A 17675-nucleotide genomic window follows, 5' to 3' on the forward strand; every position below is an offset into this window, starting at 1 on the left:
GGAACGAGGCAGGAACAGAGAGGAGTCATTAAGAAGGAGAGTTTTACAAACAGTGGTGTGCTGGTGAACAGGCTGTCCCAAAGGAAAATCCCTAATTTGCAGTGTCACCAATTCCCATGGTTTAAATAGTCCCACTGTGGCCAATTTCAAGAATGGCTGTAATTAATAACCAGATTGCAAAATTTTGGAAAACTTAACAATCAGCCGTCACGAGCTTAGTGCTTGCTCCCTCCAGCACTGCAACACACTGTTGTTTATAAATCAACAACAATAACAAGTTTTTATAAATATGTGATATAACTTTACTTTCCTGAGAAGATATGCAAATGCAAGAGAAGCAAGGTGTCTAGGTCTTTGCCCAATACAACCACTCAGCAGATGTTTTATTTAAAAAGACTAAAAAACATCTTGGCCTTAGGCTTGCTCTACTCCCCAGCGATTTCTGTACTATACAATACAAATATTTTTAAATTAACTTTATATGTAACACTATTAATTAACATAATATAGTTTTTTACAGATATCCATAAATATTTTAAATGGGCTATCACGTCATCATATTACATAGCTTTCAACAAGAATCCACAGACAACTAATTAATTTAACAGAGTCTAAAATCTTTAGCAAGCTATCATTGAATTGAAGGTTAGTCATTATTTTTGGAAGTTAACATGTTTGACCAAGATCAGCTCTTTGAAGTGAGGACGGGGATTTGGTTGGAGTAAGCGCTGAGCAACAACCTCATGTGCCCTGCTTCAAACAGGGAAATGAAAAATAGTTTGCTAAGAAAGGAAAGTTCGTTGTAGCTTTATTCTACCCACCTTGAGCTGAAAGGGAGTGCGGCTGATAATCTGCTAAGCTCTTTAGACTTAACTTCATAGCTGAAATACTAACCCTAAAGCTGAGATATTATGACACATTGGGGAAGACCATGGCCCTATCAATCACTACTTCTATGGGTTGAGGCAAGTTACTTATGTTCCAGATGCATTCATATTTTCACTGTTAAAATTGTGCCAAAAACCTGCCTCATTTGCTTCATAGAGTCGCCCCGTGATACATGAAAGCACTTTGCCAACTGTGGCGAGCCAGCTAAAAATACGAAATTATTACATGACATAATACATTACTGATGATACAAATTTCTAGGGTTTAATTTTAGGATTACTAATGATTACTCTTTCTTTACTACTGACATGTAGACACATCAACACCTTCTCATGAGCCCTGTGTCAAGGTTCAGAAGGAGGCTTTGACCAGCTTGTTTTATAAAGCCTTCTACATCCCAAACGTGATGAAATCAAGGGAAATTCCCAATTAAAGTGCACTCCATTCTATGCCCGCTGTGGCTGCGCCCCAATAAATCTCTAGAGTATTCTCTGTCTTCTTAACATCATCACATCTAAAGTGGGGTGTTGTTGGCATATCTGTGGCCACCCTCCCAGTCTGGTTACTTTTATTAGGAGGGCCTCGAAAGACAGGAGTATGGGAAGAATAAAGTGAAACAGCCCAAGAATATGAGAACAAGGCCAGGCCACCACCCTGGATCTTTTTTTTGCACACCAGGTAAGGCTCCCAGGGCAATAAGACATTTTTCCCATCCAAGGATTTAAGAATTAGACACAGACTCTTTGAGAACCTTCTGTCCTCGAGTGACCCACAGTCATTTCTCGTGGATTGATAAAGCATCTTTGCTGACCCAAAGTCGAAGGTAAACAAATGTCTCTGGCCTGTCCTCTGAGTCTTTTTTGGATAAGCTTGAGAGATGAAAACTCACATGCAGAGAGGTTCTATGTGTGTTGATTTGTATGCTCAGACAAGCTGCGGGTGTGGAAAGTCTGCCTCCTCCAACGCAATCACCAGCATCTCTCCACGTGGGAAAGATGGCGCGGAGGCCAAAAAGCGTCTCTAGGGGTTATACTGCGGATTTGCCAGCAGCACGATCCCCCAGTATGTGTGGTTTTTTAGTACCTGATGGTCAGAGTTGTATATTAGTTCTAGAATATCCCCAGCACGCAATTCGTAAGTCCCTCCTACATTTTGAATTTTAGAGTTGTTTGTTAGAGCTTGTATGATGTCTTCATTTTTACGTAGCCGCACCGCAAAAGGAGCTGGTTCCTTGTAGGTTGTGTTGGGAGTCACTTGGCCATAAATGAGATACAAGCCATTCTGAAGTATTTCCAGTTTCTCATTCGCTGTCTTATTCACACAAGGAAGCTTAGGACATGTCATTTGCCATTTTAAAGGGGATGGTCCTGTAAGACATTTACAGAGGAGAAAAGAAAGGAAAGCGTGGTTACTCATTTCATCCCCTTCCTGATTATAGTTCTTTCCCACTTACAGGTTGTTTCTCTCCCTAGTCTGTATTAGTTTTCTCCAACCACAATTTTAATATTTTAAGTATCTAGTCCTTGTTTTAGAGCTCTAAAGAAATGGATTTGGAGGAGAAAAATGGGTTGAGTTTTAGGGGTCACTCCATCTGTTGTCAATCAGTATTTGTAAAAGAAACTAAAGAAGGAGAAGAGAGAGAGGACTCACACACCAGGACTGTGATGACCAAACTCGACAGGACGCATATTCATGCTTTTCTATGTAAATACTATTTATTGTGTATCATTTTATCAATGAGACCTTCCTCATCAGTCTACAGAAAATAGTGCTCTCCTGCCATCTCTCCCTTTATCCTGCTTTAGTTTTCTTCACAGAAGGTGTGTCATCATCATTATAAATTAAGTGGCTCATTTCTTTATTGTTTGTATTATACCCACTTGAATATAATGTCTTTGAGCACACGTGCTTCTCTGTTTTGCTCACTGCTATATCTTCAGCACCTAAAAGTTCCCCAAACCTACTGTTTGCTCAATAAATATTTCTTGATTGAATAATACATCCATGCTCCTGAATTAGATGTATTATGTCTAAATTATGGCTTTGGATCCCAAGATCTGCTTGGGATATCATGGTAAATTCACAAGTTTATTTATTTATTTATTTATTTTAAAGATTTTATTTATTTATTTGACAGACAGAGATCCTAAGTAGGCAGAGAGGCAGGCAGAGAGAGAGGAGGAAGCAGGCTCCCTGCTGGGCAGAGAGCCCCATGCGGGGCTCAATCCCAGGACCCTGGGATCATGACCTGAGCTGAAGGCAGAGGCTTTAACCCACTGAGCCACCCAGGCGCCCCAATTCACAAGTTTATAAATGGAAATTATTTGAATTTTTAAATACAAAAATTTAAATTTTTAAGTGTTTAAATATAAATATCCCTAGTTTAAAACTGTCAAGGGATGGAGAAAGAGTCAAGACTTTGTCACTTACTTTTATAGGGATATGGGGAATTTACATATTTTTCTAGTGTTAATTGTTTTTGCATAGTAATGTATTTCAGAGCCCCAGGGAGTATCTTGATCATTCAAAAATACTTATTTGGCCTGTTATCTAATTCTCTGTAATTTTTTTATGAGGGAAAAGCTTTTATTTCATAATTAGAAAGAAACCTCGACAAGAAAGCAATGCACAAGAGATCACACATTGACTTAAATTGTTATTTATATATAACTGATTGATTATAAGACTCTGAGGGTAGATTCTGAAGGATAATGAAGGAGGGATCACTAGAGCAAGTAGTAAAGTCTCTCTGTACCTTCAATGAGCCCAAAGCCCAGAATTTCTTTCTGCTTTACACGTAATACTTAACAGACAAAAGGCAAGTCACCAGGAAAAAGTGTCACTGGTTCTCTCATTCTACAGTAGGAGCCACTTAAAGACTTGAGGCCACTTAGCAGCACTTGAGTTTCTCAACATTTTATCACCTCGAGAAGAAATTTCAAACATATTATTTTTACTCCATTCACTAGAAAAACAAAAACAAATTACAAAGGCAGAGACAAGTACTAAAAAGAGATTCCGTAATTCCCACAAGCCAGGGAAGTCCGGCATTTAGAACTTTATGGGAAAAGAGGGATTGCTGTTAACTTTAGAAATGTTCTGCTCTTGGCTGAAATGTGTTTGTGGGGGGGGGGGGGGGTCCTGAAATATGTAAACAATTCAAATGCATTTATTTTTTATGGATTCTAAGGCATTCTCAGTGTACCTATAAACTGTAACGTGTGTTCTTAGTGAATACCGGGTCATCACTCTAAGGGAAAGGGGCTCAGGAGCGGAGAGGACAGACACAAAGAAAGTGGCCACTTCCCTGGTGTTCATTCCTTTTCTATGTATTTGGAAACAAAAATGTCGCCCTACACACACTCTGCTGGGTACCAGCAACATGTGAACTGTGAGAACTTTGAGTTCGTCAGAGGGAAAGGTGGTAGAAATTTGAAACATGTGCTTATTGAAGACACAAAATTAAAGGTGGATTCCGGGGTTTCAGGTGTCTGGCTCTGGAACAGTGATGTGCATTCCTGCCCAGATGTGTGACGGTGAATGCAAGCTTCATCGAGGCATGAGCTTGTCTGTCTGGTTTACTTCTCAAGTCTCAGCTCCTAGAAACTGCTCGGACGTGATAAGCAGTTATAAATAGTAGTTGAAAAGTGAGGAAAGATGGGCTTCCTTCTTGGAACAAATACTACGAAAAGTAAAAAGGAGGCGTGCAAGACAGGTTACTTACCGAACTTAGCTATGCAGGGTTCACTGGCAGTCTGTAGGGGAAGAAAAAGAAGAGCCAGTCAGGAGGGTGGCCATGGCACAACCTTCTTCATGGGGTTATTTGGTAGAGGCTTCAGATTCTGAAGCAAACTTCTTTTCCCTCGCCATATTACAAAATCCTGCCCTCCACTTTGCCTTGCCTGTTTCAGCTCTCCTTTGCAGATGGCTGGCTCCGTCTTCCCCTTTCATCACCCAACAGCCCTTTTGGGTGTTCTCGGCCAAAGTTAAGGTCTCATCCCATCCACCTAACAGGACAACTATTTGATCTCAGACTCTCCTCCTCATGGGCCATAGGAATTATCTATCAACAGTAGTCTCCACACCCCAGTCCCTACACCGTGATCCATCGGCATGTGAAAAGAAAATAATAGAATCTCTAGTTAAGTTTATCTTTATTTTTTAATAACGTTAAACTATAGAAGTATTCACAATGCAGACTGGTAAAGCCGCCTCATCTAATATCCAGACAATCACACCGTTTACAGTAACTGAGGTAACATGAGGAGGCAAGCTTCAAACTGTTGCGACATATCACAGCTCACTTGCTACAAGAAGCCACCAGTGTGCTTAATTCTATAAATATTGGTACTTAAATGCTAAAGACTTTAAAATACTTAGTAGTAAAATAAGGTATAACCACAAAAAAATTTTTTTTGTACTGTGTAAAGTTCATTAGTTTCCTTGCGGAAAAGGGCTTAAGGGACTGCTTGAACTTAAAGATATTGCACATTTTTCTTTGATGGGATTTCTTTGGCTGCTGTGGTAGGAATAAAGCAAAGAGAGGACAGGGCAAAAGCAGTAAGACCAGCCAAAAGATCACTGAAATCCTCTAGGCAAGAAGGCATGGTGCCTCTGACCAAGGTGCTGGCTATCCGGACGTGGATATGGGATGAGAAAATGAGAAGATGAAGATGGTCCAAGATGTTGGGCATCGGTAACTGAAAAGGTAAAGTTGTTCATCACTGAAATGAGCAAGATTTAAGAGGAGTAAATTGAGAGGAAAGACTCATGAGCTCACTTTTGGACACATCAAGTTTATGACTCATGCTTCTGACATACCCAGGCAGACGCGAGTGTCAGGTAGGCCTTTGGATCTACAAGGATGGAATTTAAGGAGTTTTGATGATATACATTTTGGAATCTTTAGCTTCTCTGAGACACTTCAAGGCGTGAGGCTGTGCTAGATTGTCAAGGGAGTGAGTACAGATAGAAAGGAGCACTGGAACACTGCAGGGTGTGGAGGTCAGGAAATGAGGAAGAAACACCAAAGGAGACCAGTGAGTCAGAAGGGAAACTTGAAGAGTGTGATGTTGGAAACAAAGAGAAGAAAGTATTTCAGAGAGATGTGATCAGCTCTATCAAATGCTGCTGCTGGGTCAAGTGAGGTGAGGACAGGGAATTAACTGATGGATTTGATAATATGGTAGCCATTGGGGTTCTTGGCAAAAGTAGTTGCTGTGATGCGGTGAGGACAGAAGCTTAATTAGAATGGATTTAAGACCAGATGAGAAAAGAAAAATCGGGGGAATTTTGGTGTAAGGGAAAACAGAAAAATTAAATGGAGCCTGGATGGGGATGAGAGGTCAGAGAAATGTTTTGATTTTATTGTTTTTCATAGTCGTTGGTTTTGTTTGAACATGGAGGAACTGACAACATGGTTATCTGTTGCTATTTAAAGGGAATGTTCCAGCAAAGGGGAAGGAGGGGTGTGAAATAGAACGCAAGAGCAAGGAGATCATTGTTGAAGCAGTCAATGCCTTTAAGTAAGAGGGACAGAATCTGGTTCATAGGAGGCCTTAGATAGGTTCATGAACAATTCATGCACAGTGACAATATTGTGAATATACTATTCCAAGCATGTCATTTGGTTCCTTACAAGTTTTCATTTTGTGTATCTTTTTATTATACCTTGTATTAGCCCTTATAGCTAACATAATAAATTAGCATATACGGTGGGATTATACTAAAAAATATTTTGTTGATAAGGAGGTTCAATCAGAAAGTTTGGATTCCTACAATTGTCTTTGCTCTTGCAATCATTTCATTACGAGACACCCTTTTGGGGTGTCTTAAATGCTGAAATTCAGTTTAGTTTGATCCATGATAGGCATGTGCTAGATTCCCTTATCTTCTGTTTTCTCACTTATAAAATGGGAGACATAATAGCACCTAGTTTACTGATGGTGTTTATGGGCTTAAATATAATAATCGTGAAGAAGGGCTTTGCCCATACAGATCTGGTCCTGCTTATGAAATATTAGCTGTTTCGATAATGATGCTGGTCACAATGAAGAACGGGACAAAACATTGATCCTATAATCCCAGCCAGCATTGTAAGCAAGAGAAACACATACAATTCATAGTCCTCGCCTCTTAGGCAGCTTATGACTTTTCCAGAAACACATGATCACACACATGAGGCAATTGGGTAACAACCTAAATATAAGTGAGTGCCAAAGAATGTGGCACAGATAGCATCTGTGGTGTCTCCCATCATGCATAGAGAGTGTGTGGAGAAACCTGAGGCCACAGACAAATTAGTTGCCAGAAACAGAAATCGTGGGTGCTGTACTAGGGCTGCCTTAATGTCTACTTAGAACTACAGAAACCGCCACTGACATTTTCTACTGCCACAAATGAGACTCTGTCCAATCACAAAAATCCTCTATTTGGCAGTGAGGTATAATCTTTATTTTTATTATTATTTTTTATTGTGTTATGCTAATCATCCTACAATACATCATTAGTTTTTGATGTAGTGTTCCAAGACTCATTGTTTATGTCTTTAGCTGAGGAAATGAAACAGATGAACAAGGAATGTCCGTTTTGTTAAAAGCCTTTTTAAATTTATCCTCATTAAGTTTAAATTTTTTTAATTAAATTACAATGTCAGCAATAATGTGAATATGAATCACTGTAATCTATCAGAGCCCCCTACGGGTCAGGCACCCTCCAATCTCATTAATCCTTACTGTAGGTCTATGGGGTAGGAAGTAGCAAGCTCATTTGCAGATGAGGAAGTACGTCTGCGAGGGATTAAGTAACTAACCCAACGTCATGCAGCTGATAAGAGGCTATGCGGAGATCCAAACAGCCCGTCTGATTCAAAAGTCTCACCCCTGCTCCTCTGTGGGGGCAGTTTCTATTTATAATACCGCTGATGTTTACGAGAGAGGTAAATAGCCATTTATGAAGAAACAAATGGGACTTTCCATTTAATTTAATTCATTTTTGCTTTGAAGGAGCAATTGCTCTTGTAACTCCATTATGACATAAGCCCAGATTTAAATGTTTGGGTTCAAATGACCAAAACAATAGTTCTTTCTTCAAACCAACAACCAACCCTACTTAGATCACATTTGGAAACAGACTCTATTTTGCTTCTAAGTACAAGCCTGACTTCTCCTTTTGGAAGCATCTTTCATTTCATCGAAGCAGGGAACTCTTCTGAACATTCATTTTTGGGGTTTTTTTGTTTTGTTGTGCTTCATTTTAGAGATAACTTCTGTGAGGTTATTTTCACTGAGGGGGTAGACCAAACTCCTTGGGTTCATAGCCAATCCTTCCAGTTGAATGTCTTTCGAAAGATAGGGATGGGGCAGGAGAAAGATTGTGCTCCCAAAGAAATTTCTGTTGGTGTGGAGGAAGCCAATCTTCCTGTCTAATCCTTTTTGAATTAGTGCCTGGGGATGTTGGAAAGTGGGGTTTTGTATATAAAAACTAGAAAGGATTAAAAACAACAACAACAACAACAAAAAAAAAAAACAACAACCAATCCTCCAAGGTTCATGCGTGTGGTGAGAAGGTGGAACAGCCACCTCATAATGACTCACCATCCGCTAGCCACACAGCCCTCTTTTCCTGAGATACTTATTTGTGGCCAATGAGGAACGGGAAGTGCAGGCAAGTGGAAAGTGAGTTACTGCATCGCGTCAGCCAGGCCTTTGGCTTTTCCTATAGGAAATAAGCCTTTATGACATCCAATCATGATCGTATCCTGAAAACCTTTAAAATCTCTCCAAATTTGAAATAAACTCTAGGCTATTTCTTTAGAGGACGAACCTTTCATTGAGAAGATGCATGTTGTCTAGGAGAGAGAATCCGAGCTTAAACACATGGGCTTAGTCAAGTTCAATTCTGGCAAGAGGCATTCTAGGTCCCTCTGGCATTATTAGACATCCTCTTTCCCTTTGCAGAAGCCGCTGTGTTCCTTTGAGAAGGACATATTCAGCCCCTTCTATGCATTGGTTCCCTAGCCATATGTAGGAATGGATAACACCTATAACATTATCTTATATTCTTCAGGAAATCTGGTTAAAAATGGAGGTTGCTCTAAAGGGGCGAAATCTTCCAAAGTTAAGCTATTGCTATTCTCACCCTTCCTTTTCTTCACAAATCAAAACCCTCAGAATTCCTGACAATTCTTTTCTTTCTGTTCAAGCATCACTTCTCCAGGAAGTTCAGACTTCTGCTTGATACATTCCTGGAGAGAGTAGGGGCGTGATTAGAAAGGCCTCTGTTGCATATCCTTGTGTACAACTGGGGAATACAGATTAATGGTTTAATGTCTAGGAATGTGACCAAAGCTACACTTCCCCTAACTAAATTAATACCAGCAACTACGTGCCCTTCCCCTGCATCTTTTCTCGGTGGCTTTTAAATTGAGTCACAGAAACACATTTTTGGAGATTTCACCAGCCAGTCCCCTTAGAAAAATGTGTCTGCAGGTGCTAATTTCATATGGCCCTTTCTTAGATAGGCATATACTACTATATTATCTCCAAGGCTCAGAATCTTCAAATGTACCCCCAAATAGTCTAGCTCTTAAGTTAAATAAAACATTTCTTATTTTCTTTTAGTCCGTGCTATGTAGTCAACAGTCAGAAAAACTTAAGAAGAGTCTAATATATCTCCAGTTCTTTTACTAGACCCACAACTTGGGTTGGAGCTCAATGGGAAATTCCTGATAAGCATCAGGGGCTTCCCAAATACGAATGTGCTTCCTCCTTCTTCCATGAAGCCTTCCCTGATCACTCTAGCCCAAAGCCATTGTCCCCTATTTTGAATTCCTAAAGCATTTATGCTCTCTATTATCCTTAGATGAATTATTAATCACTGTATTTTATAGCTGGAAGGGGCACTGGAGTGAACAAATCCATTCTCCTACCACCATTTTTCAGATGAAGAAACCAGAAAGACTAAATGTCTTTCTTAAATTCATACAGCTAGGGAGACCTAGAACAAGAATCCAGATCTTACCTCCTAGTTCAGTGCCATTTCCTTCCACGAAGATGCACTAATCACTGATCACTCACCTCCTTCTGTCTTCCATTATCTCCTTTTATCTTTTCCCTCAGTAAGACTATATGTTGCATCCCATTCCTTGAAGGCAGGCATATGTTTTATACCTCTATACATACCTTTATTCCACCAAGAGGGGTTAGCAGAGTTCCAGAAAGGGAGAAAGTATTCCAAGGCATCTATCAATTGACTGATTTAATTAAATGATTCTATCTGACCCAGCTATGCAACTAACATGTAGCATTTTCTAGTACCTTTCATTTCAAAACATTTATATAGACCTCAAAAGCCATATGCCATGACAAACTTGAAACTTTTTGCATTTTCTATACCAACACGTCTCTTCCAACTAGCTCTAACAATACTGAATGGCAATGATAATAAATAGACTTGAAAAGAAAGGCAGCAATTTTAGGTACTATGATCTCCTTACCTTGAGTGGAAGAAAAGTGAGAATTAGTGTACTGAAGGAGAAAAGCAACAGCAAAAGAGCTATTACTGAGTAGAGGCACCATTGCTTCCAGGATGATCTGCGTGTCCCTTGAGGACCTGAATGGCTTAAAGGCATATCTTCCATGAGGCTCAAACTCGTTCTCTGCAGGAATAAGAGCTCTGGAAAGCAGAAATTCACAAGTGATGGTCCAGTGATGCAACTAGTCAGTTTTGTGGTATGATAATTAGCAGTGGGTGTAATAGGCGGGGTTTTCCTTTTGATTCTGTGTGTTGGAAAACGATACTTTTGGGCTAAGTGATGACTCTCATTTGGCAAACGACCAAATGCACTGAAAGGAACAGAGGGCTAGAAGCCAACACAGACAGAGAGGATGAAAAAAACCAACACAAGGAACTTACAGAGGGAAAAAGTTCTTTTCCGAAGAGGAAGTAGAGTACTGTGTAACATTACAAATTAATTTCAGATAAGAAAATTACTTATAAAAGAAGAAATAAAGTTCAACATTAAGCCCTGTCATGCTCTCGATATCATGTATGTGTGAGGCAGGGGTTGGGGATCTAATGAGGCTAGGGTGCATGGTTTGGAAAAAAGAGTTTCATCAATTTCTAGGATATAAAATATGTTCCTTTTGAAATAGTCTCTAGAATACAGCGGCATTACTAGAATTTCATTTTTTAAAAATATAAATACAACAAGCCCAGTTTTCTCACATCTAATCATTTTAAAACCCTGAAAGTTTCATACTGGCATCAAATAAAGTTATCATACAAAAGGATGTTTTCCCTCACTTGCACATGTTGTGAGCTTATACTCCAAAATACTTGAGTTTCTTCCTGGCACCGAAAGTGCTGATTTACTACAAAATTGAGGAAGTCCCTGGTTCTCTGTACTTCAGTGTTTCCATCTGTTCAATGGAATACCTACCTTTTTTTTTTTTTAAACAGAATGCCAGGATCATGTGCTAAAAAGAACATGGATTTTTAAATCAGAACTGAGATGAGAGCCTGGCACTTTCCAGCTCTTACCTGGCCTTTGGCATGATACTTGACTTCTCTGTTTTGTTCATTTTTAAATTGAGAAAATTCCCACTTCACAAGGATTGAGAATGAAATAAATGTGAAAAGTCTGCCTTATATGAGATGTTCCATAAGTGTTTATCTCTTTTCCACCCTTCTTAAATACTATACTGTAGTATACTATATACAGTCTAAAGTTGGAATCCATCACAAAATCCTGGAAAGTAATGATTTTAAAGAAATATGTACAGCAGGATATTATTCAACTGAAGTTCTTTTAAATAAAAGTTTAAATGAAAGCAATTTCTTCAGTTGAAGAAATTAGTTTTTAATCTAGGAGAATCAAAGGTTTTTATTTTTTTTTAATTAGGGGGAAAAGGCTTACTGATTTACGATCCTATTTATAAAAGAGAAAGCTAAAGATAATAGAGGTTTTGTGGTGGGTCACACCATGCATTGCTGGGTGTAGTGGAGTGGGAACCTGAGCTCAGGGATACTAACCATCTTCTAACCTACCATCTTCTCTTAATATCACACTATTTTTAACAGTATTTCTCCCTGTGTTGTCACATTTTAACTTGGCCTTATTTTACCTTGATCAATCAGTTGTCTCTGAAGAAGAATCCAGAGTCAGAGAGGAATAATTTTTCAGTACAACAGTGTTTCTGTCACTCTGTGCTAGGTGTTGGGATACAGAGATGAATAACAAACTGACCATAAAAGAACCATACATTGTACCTAGAACTCCGGTACTCATATCAAGTCTGCAATGCACATGCACAAGGACAGAATTTAAAACTGACTCCTGAAAATTTAGACTTCTGCTTCTTTGAACTGCTCCCTCTCCTGTCTCCTTTCCAAACTATAGATGGAAATGTCTCTGCTTACTCACTTCAGTAAACATTTATTCAAATGAAGAACTGTTCCAAATAAAATCCAGTTCCTCCTTCTACCCTTAACCAACATTGGCCTCTGCTATACCCTTATTTATTATTTTAACTTAATGAAAGTATCTTAAGAAAGATAACATGCTTATCTCAAGAAGAATACATTCCAGGGCTTCTTTTCATGAAATGGGGTTCCAAAATGAAGGAACTTCAAGTTAGAACAAGTGCTAGTAGGGAAGACTTTTGAAATTCTAGAGTAATGAGTCACCATTGGTTCATTTTTGGTGTAAGCTATAAGAATTGACATCTCAGGGGCGCCTGGGTGGCTCAGTGGGTTAAGCCTCTGCCTTCAGCTCAGGTCATGATCTCAGGGTCCTGGGATCAAGCCCCACATTGGGCTCTCTGCTTGCAGGGAGCCTGCTCCCTCTCTCTCTGCCTGCCTCTCTACCTACTTGTGCTCTCTGTCTGTCAAATAAATAAATAAAATCTTAAAAAAAAAAGAATTGACATCTCAGATGTGACCTCTTAGGATGCGACAAGAGCACCAAACTCAAGCTTTTGTATTTATGACCTAACACTGGATCACATATTTAGAATGAGATTTTTTTTTTTCAATTAAGTATATTGAACATTTCCTATCAGCTTGCTACTGTTCTAAGAACTTTGGGGGATATAAAAAGTCACAGGTGTCAAGGAATTTCCCACACACTAAATTGAAACCTTAAGCAGAGGGAGGACAGAGTCTCAGAGAACAGAAAGATCTGGATAAACTAAATTAACTGAGAACACAAGTTAGAAATGGATTGAGAGGAGAGAGGAAGGAGCTCTTTCTTGTGGGAGCCATAAAACCTGAGGAATAAATATTCAGAGGTATAAACATCATCAAATGTTAGAAAACATTTTAAAAGTTTAATATGAACAAAGGCAAAATGCCAAATTTTTGAATGGATCTAGTAGTTCTCATTCAAGGGCTGCAAAATGAGGAACTCAGGAAAACTTGTAAAAGAAAACCCTGTATGTTTTGGGTTTAAAAGAAAGAATGTAAGACATGTTTGATTAAGTTGTTTTAACTGTATTCTTGGTTGTTTCAAATTTGGGATGAGTTCGATATATAGAAATGTGGCTCTAGCTCAGTTATTGTCCACATTATACTAACATGAATTGGGCACCGATTATGTGTCTTCACTGTGCACAAATGGTTATATATGAGCATTTAGCAACCCTCTATTGACATCCATATTTGGCTCAGTTGGTTAAGCAGCTGCCTTCGGCTCAGGTCATGATCCCAGCGTCCTGGGAGCGAGTCCCATATCGGGCTCCTTGCTCGGCAGGGAGCCTGCTTCTCCCTCTGCATCTGCCTGCCATTCTGTCTGCCTGTGCTCGCTCTCTCTCCCTCTCTCTCTCTGTGATAAATAAATAAAATCTTTAAAAAAAATGATGAGACTGACATTTGAGGGGACAAATCAGTAGTCCATACTAAAAGAGATTGAATCCCCATCTTTTGGATCCCAGAGCTCTAATTTTTCTGCCTCTATATGCTGAAATATATGTGAAGTGGATGCCTTGTGGAAGAAACAGAGTGGGATACATATTAAAATCTGTGAGAAAATATTAGATGGACATAAGATTCCTCCAAAACCATGTATTACTCAGGTCTGCATGCCTTGCCACATTCTTTTTATATACTACTTACCATGACTTTATCCTTGGGACAGTCTATGGTGTAGCATACTCCGTCAGAAATACTCAATATATCAGAACTCAGTAATGCTGCACAGCTGCTTTTGCTTACTTTAGATACCAGAGTATTCACTCTTGTGACAAATAAGGCCCATTTAGCTTGAAGTTACATAGATATAGATAGATAGAGAGATGATAGATAGATACATAGATGATCTATAATAGGCATGATACATAAATAGGGTCTTAAACTCAGAATTTTATAAAGACAACAATAGCATCTACTAAAATTAATAAACACATTTAATAAAGAGAATTGTGTACAGCTAATTATACATAAATATATATACAACTATACACATATATGTATAACATACATATTTATACACATATTTATATGTGATATGTACAAATTTTAAAAGATACTCAGAAATTTCTTGTATCAATTTCCAGATCATTCTAAGAAACAAAAAATAACCCTTATCAGGATGGTCTAGGAAATAGTTGAAATTCAAATTGGGTTTTCCTTATTTCACTATTTAAAGATGACATGATACTATACAGAGAAACTCCTAAGGAGTCCACCAAAAATTACTGGGACTGACAAATTAATTCAAAGTAAAGTCACAGGATACAAAATCAATGTACAGAAATCTGTTCCATTCCTAAACACTAATAATGAAACAGCAGAAAGTGAAATTAAGAAAACAATCCCATTCGCAATTGCATCAAAAACAATAAAATATCCAGGAATAAATTTAACCAAAGAGATAAAATACCTGTACCTTGAAAACTATAAAACAGATTAAAGAAATTCAAGACAATGCAAAGAAATGGAAAGGCATTCCATGCTCACGTGTTAGGAGGAAAAACATTGTTAAGATATATACTACACAAAGCAATCTGTTACAGATTTAATAAAAATATCAACAGCATTGTCCACAGAACTAGACCAAACATCTTAAAATTTTTATGGAACCAGAAGAGAGGAGTACTCAGAAGTATCCAAGACAATCTTGAAAAGGAAAACCAAAATTCAGACTTCAAGTTGTATTTTTTTCAAGCTGTAGTAATCAAAACAGTATGGTAATGACACAAAAATAGACACATAGATCAATAGAATAGAAAACCCCAAAATAAACCACAAATAAATAGTCAAAGACAATAAATAGTCTTTGGCAAAGGAGGAATGAATATACAATAGGAAAAAGTCTCTTCAACACATGGTGTTGGGAACACTGGACAGTTACATGCAAAAGAGTGAAACTGGACTGCTTTCTTACACAGTACAGAAACTCAAAATGGATTAAAGACCTAAATGTGAGACCTGAGATGATAAAAATCTTAGAAGTAAGCACAAGCAGTAATTTTTCTGACACTGGCAGTAGCAGCATTTTTCTAGATGTCTCCTGAAGCAAAGGACATAAAAGCAAAAATAAACTATTGGGATTACATAAAAATGTAAAGCTTCTGCACAACAAAGGAGACAGTCGACAAAACTCAAAGGAAATTTACTGAATGGGAGAAGATATTTGCAAATGATGTATCCAATAAAAGGTTAGTATTCAAAATATATAAAGAACTTATAAAACTCAACACCCATAAAACAAATAATACACCTAAAAGACATTTTAATTGGATTATTAAATGGGTAGAAGGTATGAACAGACATTTCTCCAAAGAAGATGTAGAGTTGGCCAACAGATACATGAAAAGATACTCAACATCACTGATTATCAGGGAAATGCAAATCAAAAGTACAATGAGCTATCACTTCACACCTGTCAGAAAGACTAAAATAAAAAACACAAGAAACAAGTATTGGTGAGGATGTGGAGAAAAAGGAACCCTCATGCACCGTTGGCAGGAATGCAAACTGGTGTGACTACTGAGGAAATACTTGTCCATCAGTGTTCAAGTCTTTAACATTGTACTTGGTACATAGAAGACATTCAATAATGTTTTCTAAATGAACAAGGGGAACAACATGCCCTTTTGTAATATTTTGGAATCCTTTTTATAGAAAAGCCACAGACTTTCTTTATTCATTTAGGTTCCCAGTACCAAAACCAACAAATGTAGCCATGAGCCAGAATATTTAAATCACATCATGTAAGGCTAAGGCTAAAAATGGAAAACCAGAAGATAAAAGGTCTCATAGATTTCTGTGCGAACACATGTCACAGTTGGGTGTTGAATGCAGTGAATGTGATGACCATTCACCACTGGTAGGTCTGTTTTGTATTAGTTTGTCAAATGGGAAGACCAAGTAGAAAAATATAAAGGGAAAATGTCATATATGTCATCTTTGCCAGGGCTTCCCAAGGAAATCCAGGACATTTGGGGAATGCTTAGTCTCAGATATATTAAGACCTTCTTATTTCAGTCAGGTTGATAGGTAGGTGAAATTCATAACTCTTTGATGACCTGTGTGATTCAGCAATGCCCATTCATTATGGCTCCCAGGGTGATGTTTGATATTTTTAAATAGGATATGACACACCATTTTACAAAATGGAAAATCTATTTTCAGTTCAGATTCCAAACAGGAAGTAATTCTTCCAATTTTGTTTTTTGGGTTTTTTGTTTGGTTGGTTTGTTTGATTTGTTTTTGTTTGTTTGTTTGTTTTGTTTTGTTTGTGAGTAGTTAGGGAAAGAGACAAATACAAATGGCCATTGCAGAAAAAAGTATGGAAATAGGATGAGAACTAAATACCTGACCTCATTCAGAGGAAGGGAAGTTTTGTAAAGGAGGCAATATCTAAGCAGAGATACACATCTGAAGAGAGGTTAATCAGATGAAAAACCTCATAACATACTATTTCTCTAAGCTAATCAATTGCAGTTCAATAAATGTGTTGATATATAATATGTATGTGTCATATATTAATAATTTTCAAAACACCATAATATATAAATATGTATTCCTTCTGGTATAATGCCAAAATATATATTTAATGTGTGTCCAAGCATGTGTATGTGTTTGTGTATGCATGTGTAGTCTTACAGCTTCTTGGGCACTTCATTTGACAATGGAGAACTCAGAAGTAAGGCAAGTTTATTGATCTTAAGGAATCCCTTGACTGATAATTGCTTTTTTTGTTTGTTTCTTATGTTTTTTTTTTTTTTTTTAACATTTGATCCTTCCAAACTTGCATTGAAAATGTGTTTCAAGTTTCCCTTATCTTTTTATATGATTTTATTTAACTTTCCCAGAGTTACCAGTTAATTCGATTCAGGTGAGAATTGGCAAATCATCTAGAGTTGTTCAGTCCAAGGTACTCGTCTATCCAGTTTGATGACTCTAGCCATGAATACAGTAGGATGTTCCACAGTAAAGAGGAAATCTCAGGTTGGTGTGCCAATGGAAAAAACACTGAATCACAGGCAACGTTGTGGAATGTTGCTTGATGGAATAGTGCCAACTGAAGGTAGCAGGCAGTTTCCATTTGCTAAATAAAGAACGAACAACTTTAAGGAGTTAGCTATGAATATTATACTAAGATAAGGCCCAAATTATTTCAGGATTTTGATCATCCAACAAGCATAAAGGAACTATTTTTTGGCTGAAAATAAGGCTGTTCTCCTCTTCACACGTACACAGCCTCTTACATCCTCTTCTGGTCTCTCATCCTGTGAATTAATAGATCATGTCAGGCACCAGCCTTACTGATGGCAACATCACTG

General features: G+C 38.0%; 1 protein-coding gene across 1 annotated transcript; it reads right to left on the reverse strand.

Annotated features, from left to right (window-relative positions):
- Positions 1-461: 461 nt before the first annotated feature.
- TNFSF18 (TNF superfamily member 18) lies at positions 462-10599 on the reverse strand. Its single transcript, XM_059145624.1, has 3 exons — positions 10385-10599; positions 4613-4643; positions 462-2255 (listed from the first exon to the last, which is right to left on the reverse strand). Exons 1-3 carry the CDS (start codon positions 10526-10528, stop codon positions 1909-1911), a joined length of 522 nt encoding a protein of 173 aa, XP_059001607.1. The 5' UTR covers positions 10529-10599; the 3' UTR covers positions 462-1908.
- Between the last annotated feature and the right edge of the window lie 7076 nt (positions 10600-17675).

The sequence above is a fragment of the Mustela lutreola genome, chromosome 14 (genome assembly GCF_030435805.1).
Source record: "Mustela lutreola isolate mMusLut2 chromosome 14, mMusLut2.pri, whole genome shotgun sequence".
Lineage (NCBI taxonomy): Eukaryota > Metazoa > Chordata > Mammalia > Carnivora > Mustelidae > Mustela > Mustela lutreola.

Excerpts from the sequence above, each read along its gene's own strand:
- TNFSF18 (XM_059145624.1), bottom strand. The coding sequence starts at position 10,528 with ATGGAAGATATGCCTTTAAGCCATTCAGGTCCTCAAGGGACACGCAGA. Across the intron at positions 4,644-10,384 it reads TCACTTTTCTTCCACTCAAG|ACTGCCAGTGAACCCTGCAT; the intron begins GTAAGGAGATCA and ends CTTCCCCTACAG. Across the intron at positions 2,256-4,612 it reads ACCCTGCATAGCTAAGTTCG|GACCATCCCCTTTAAAATGG; the intron begins GTAAGTAACCTG and ends AATGTCTTACAG.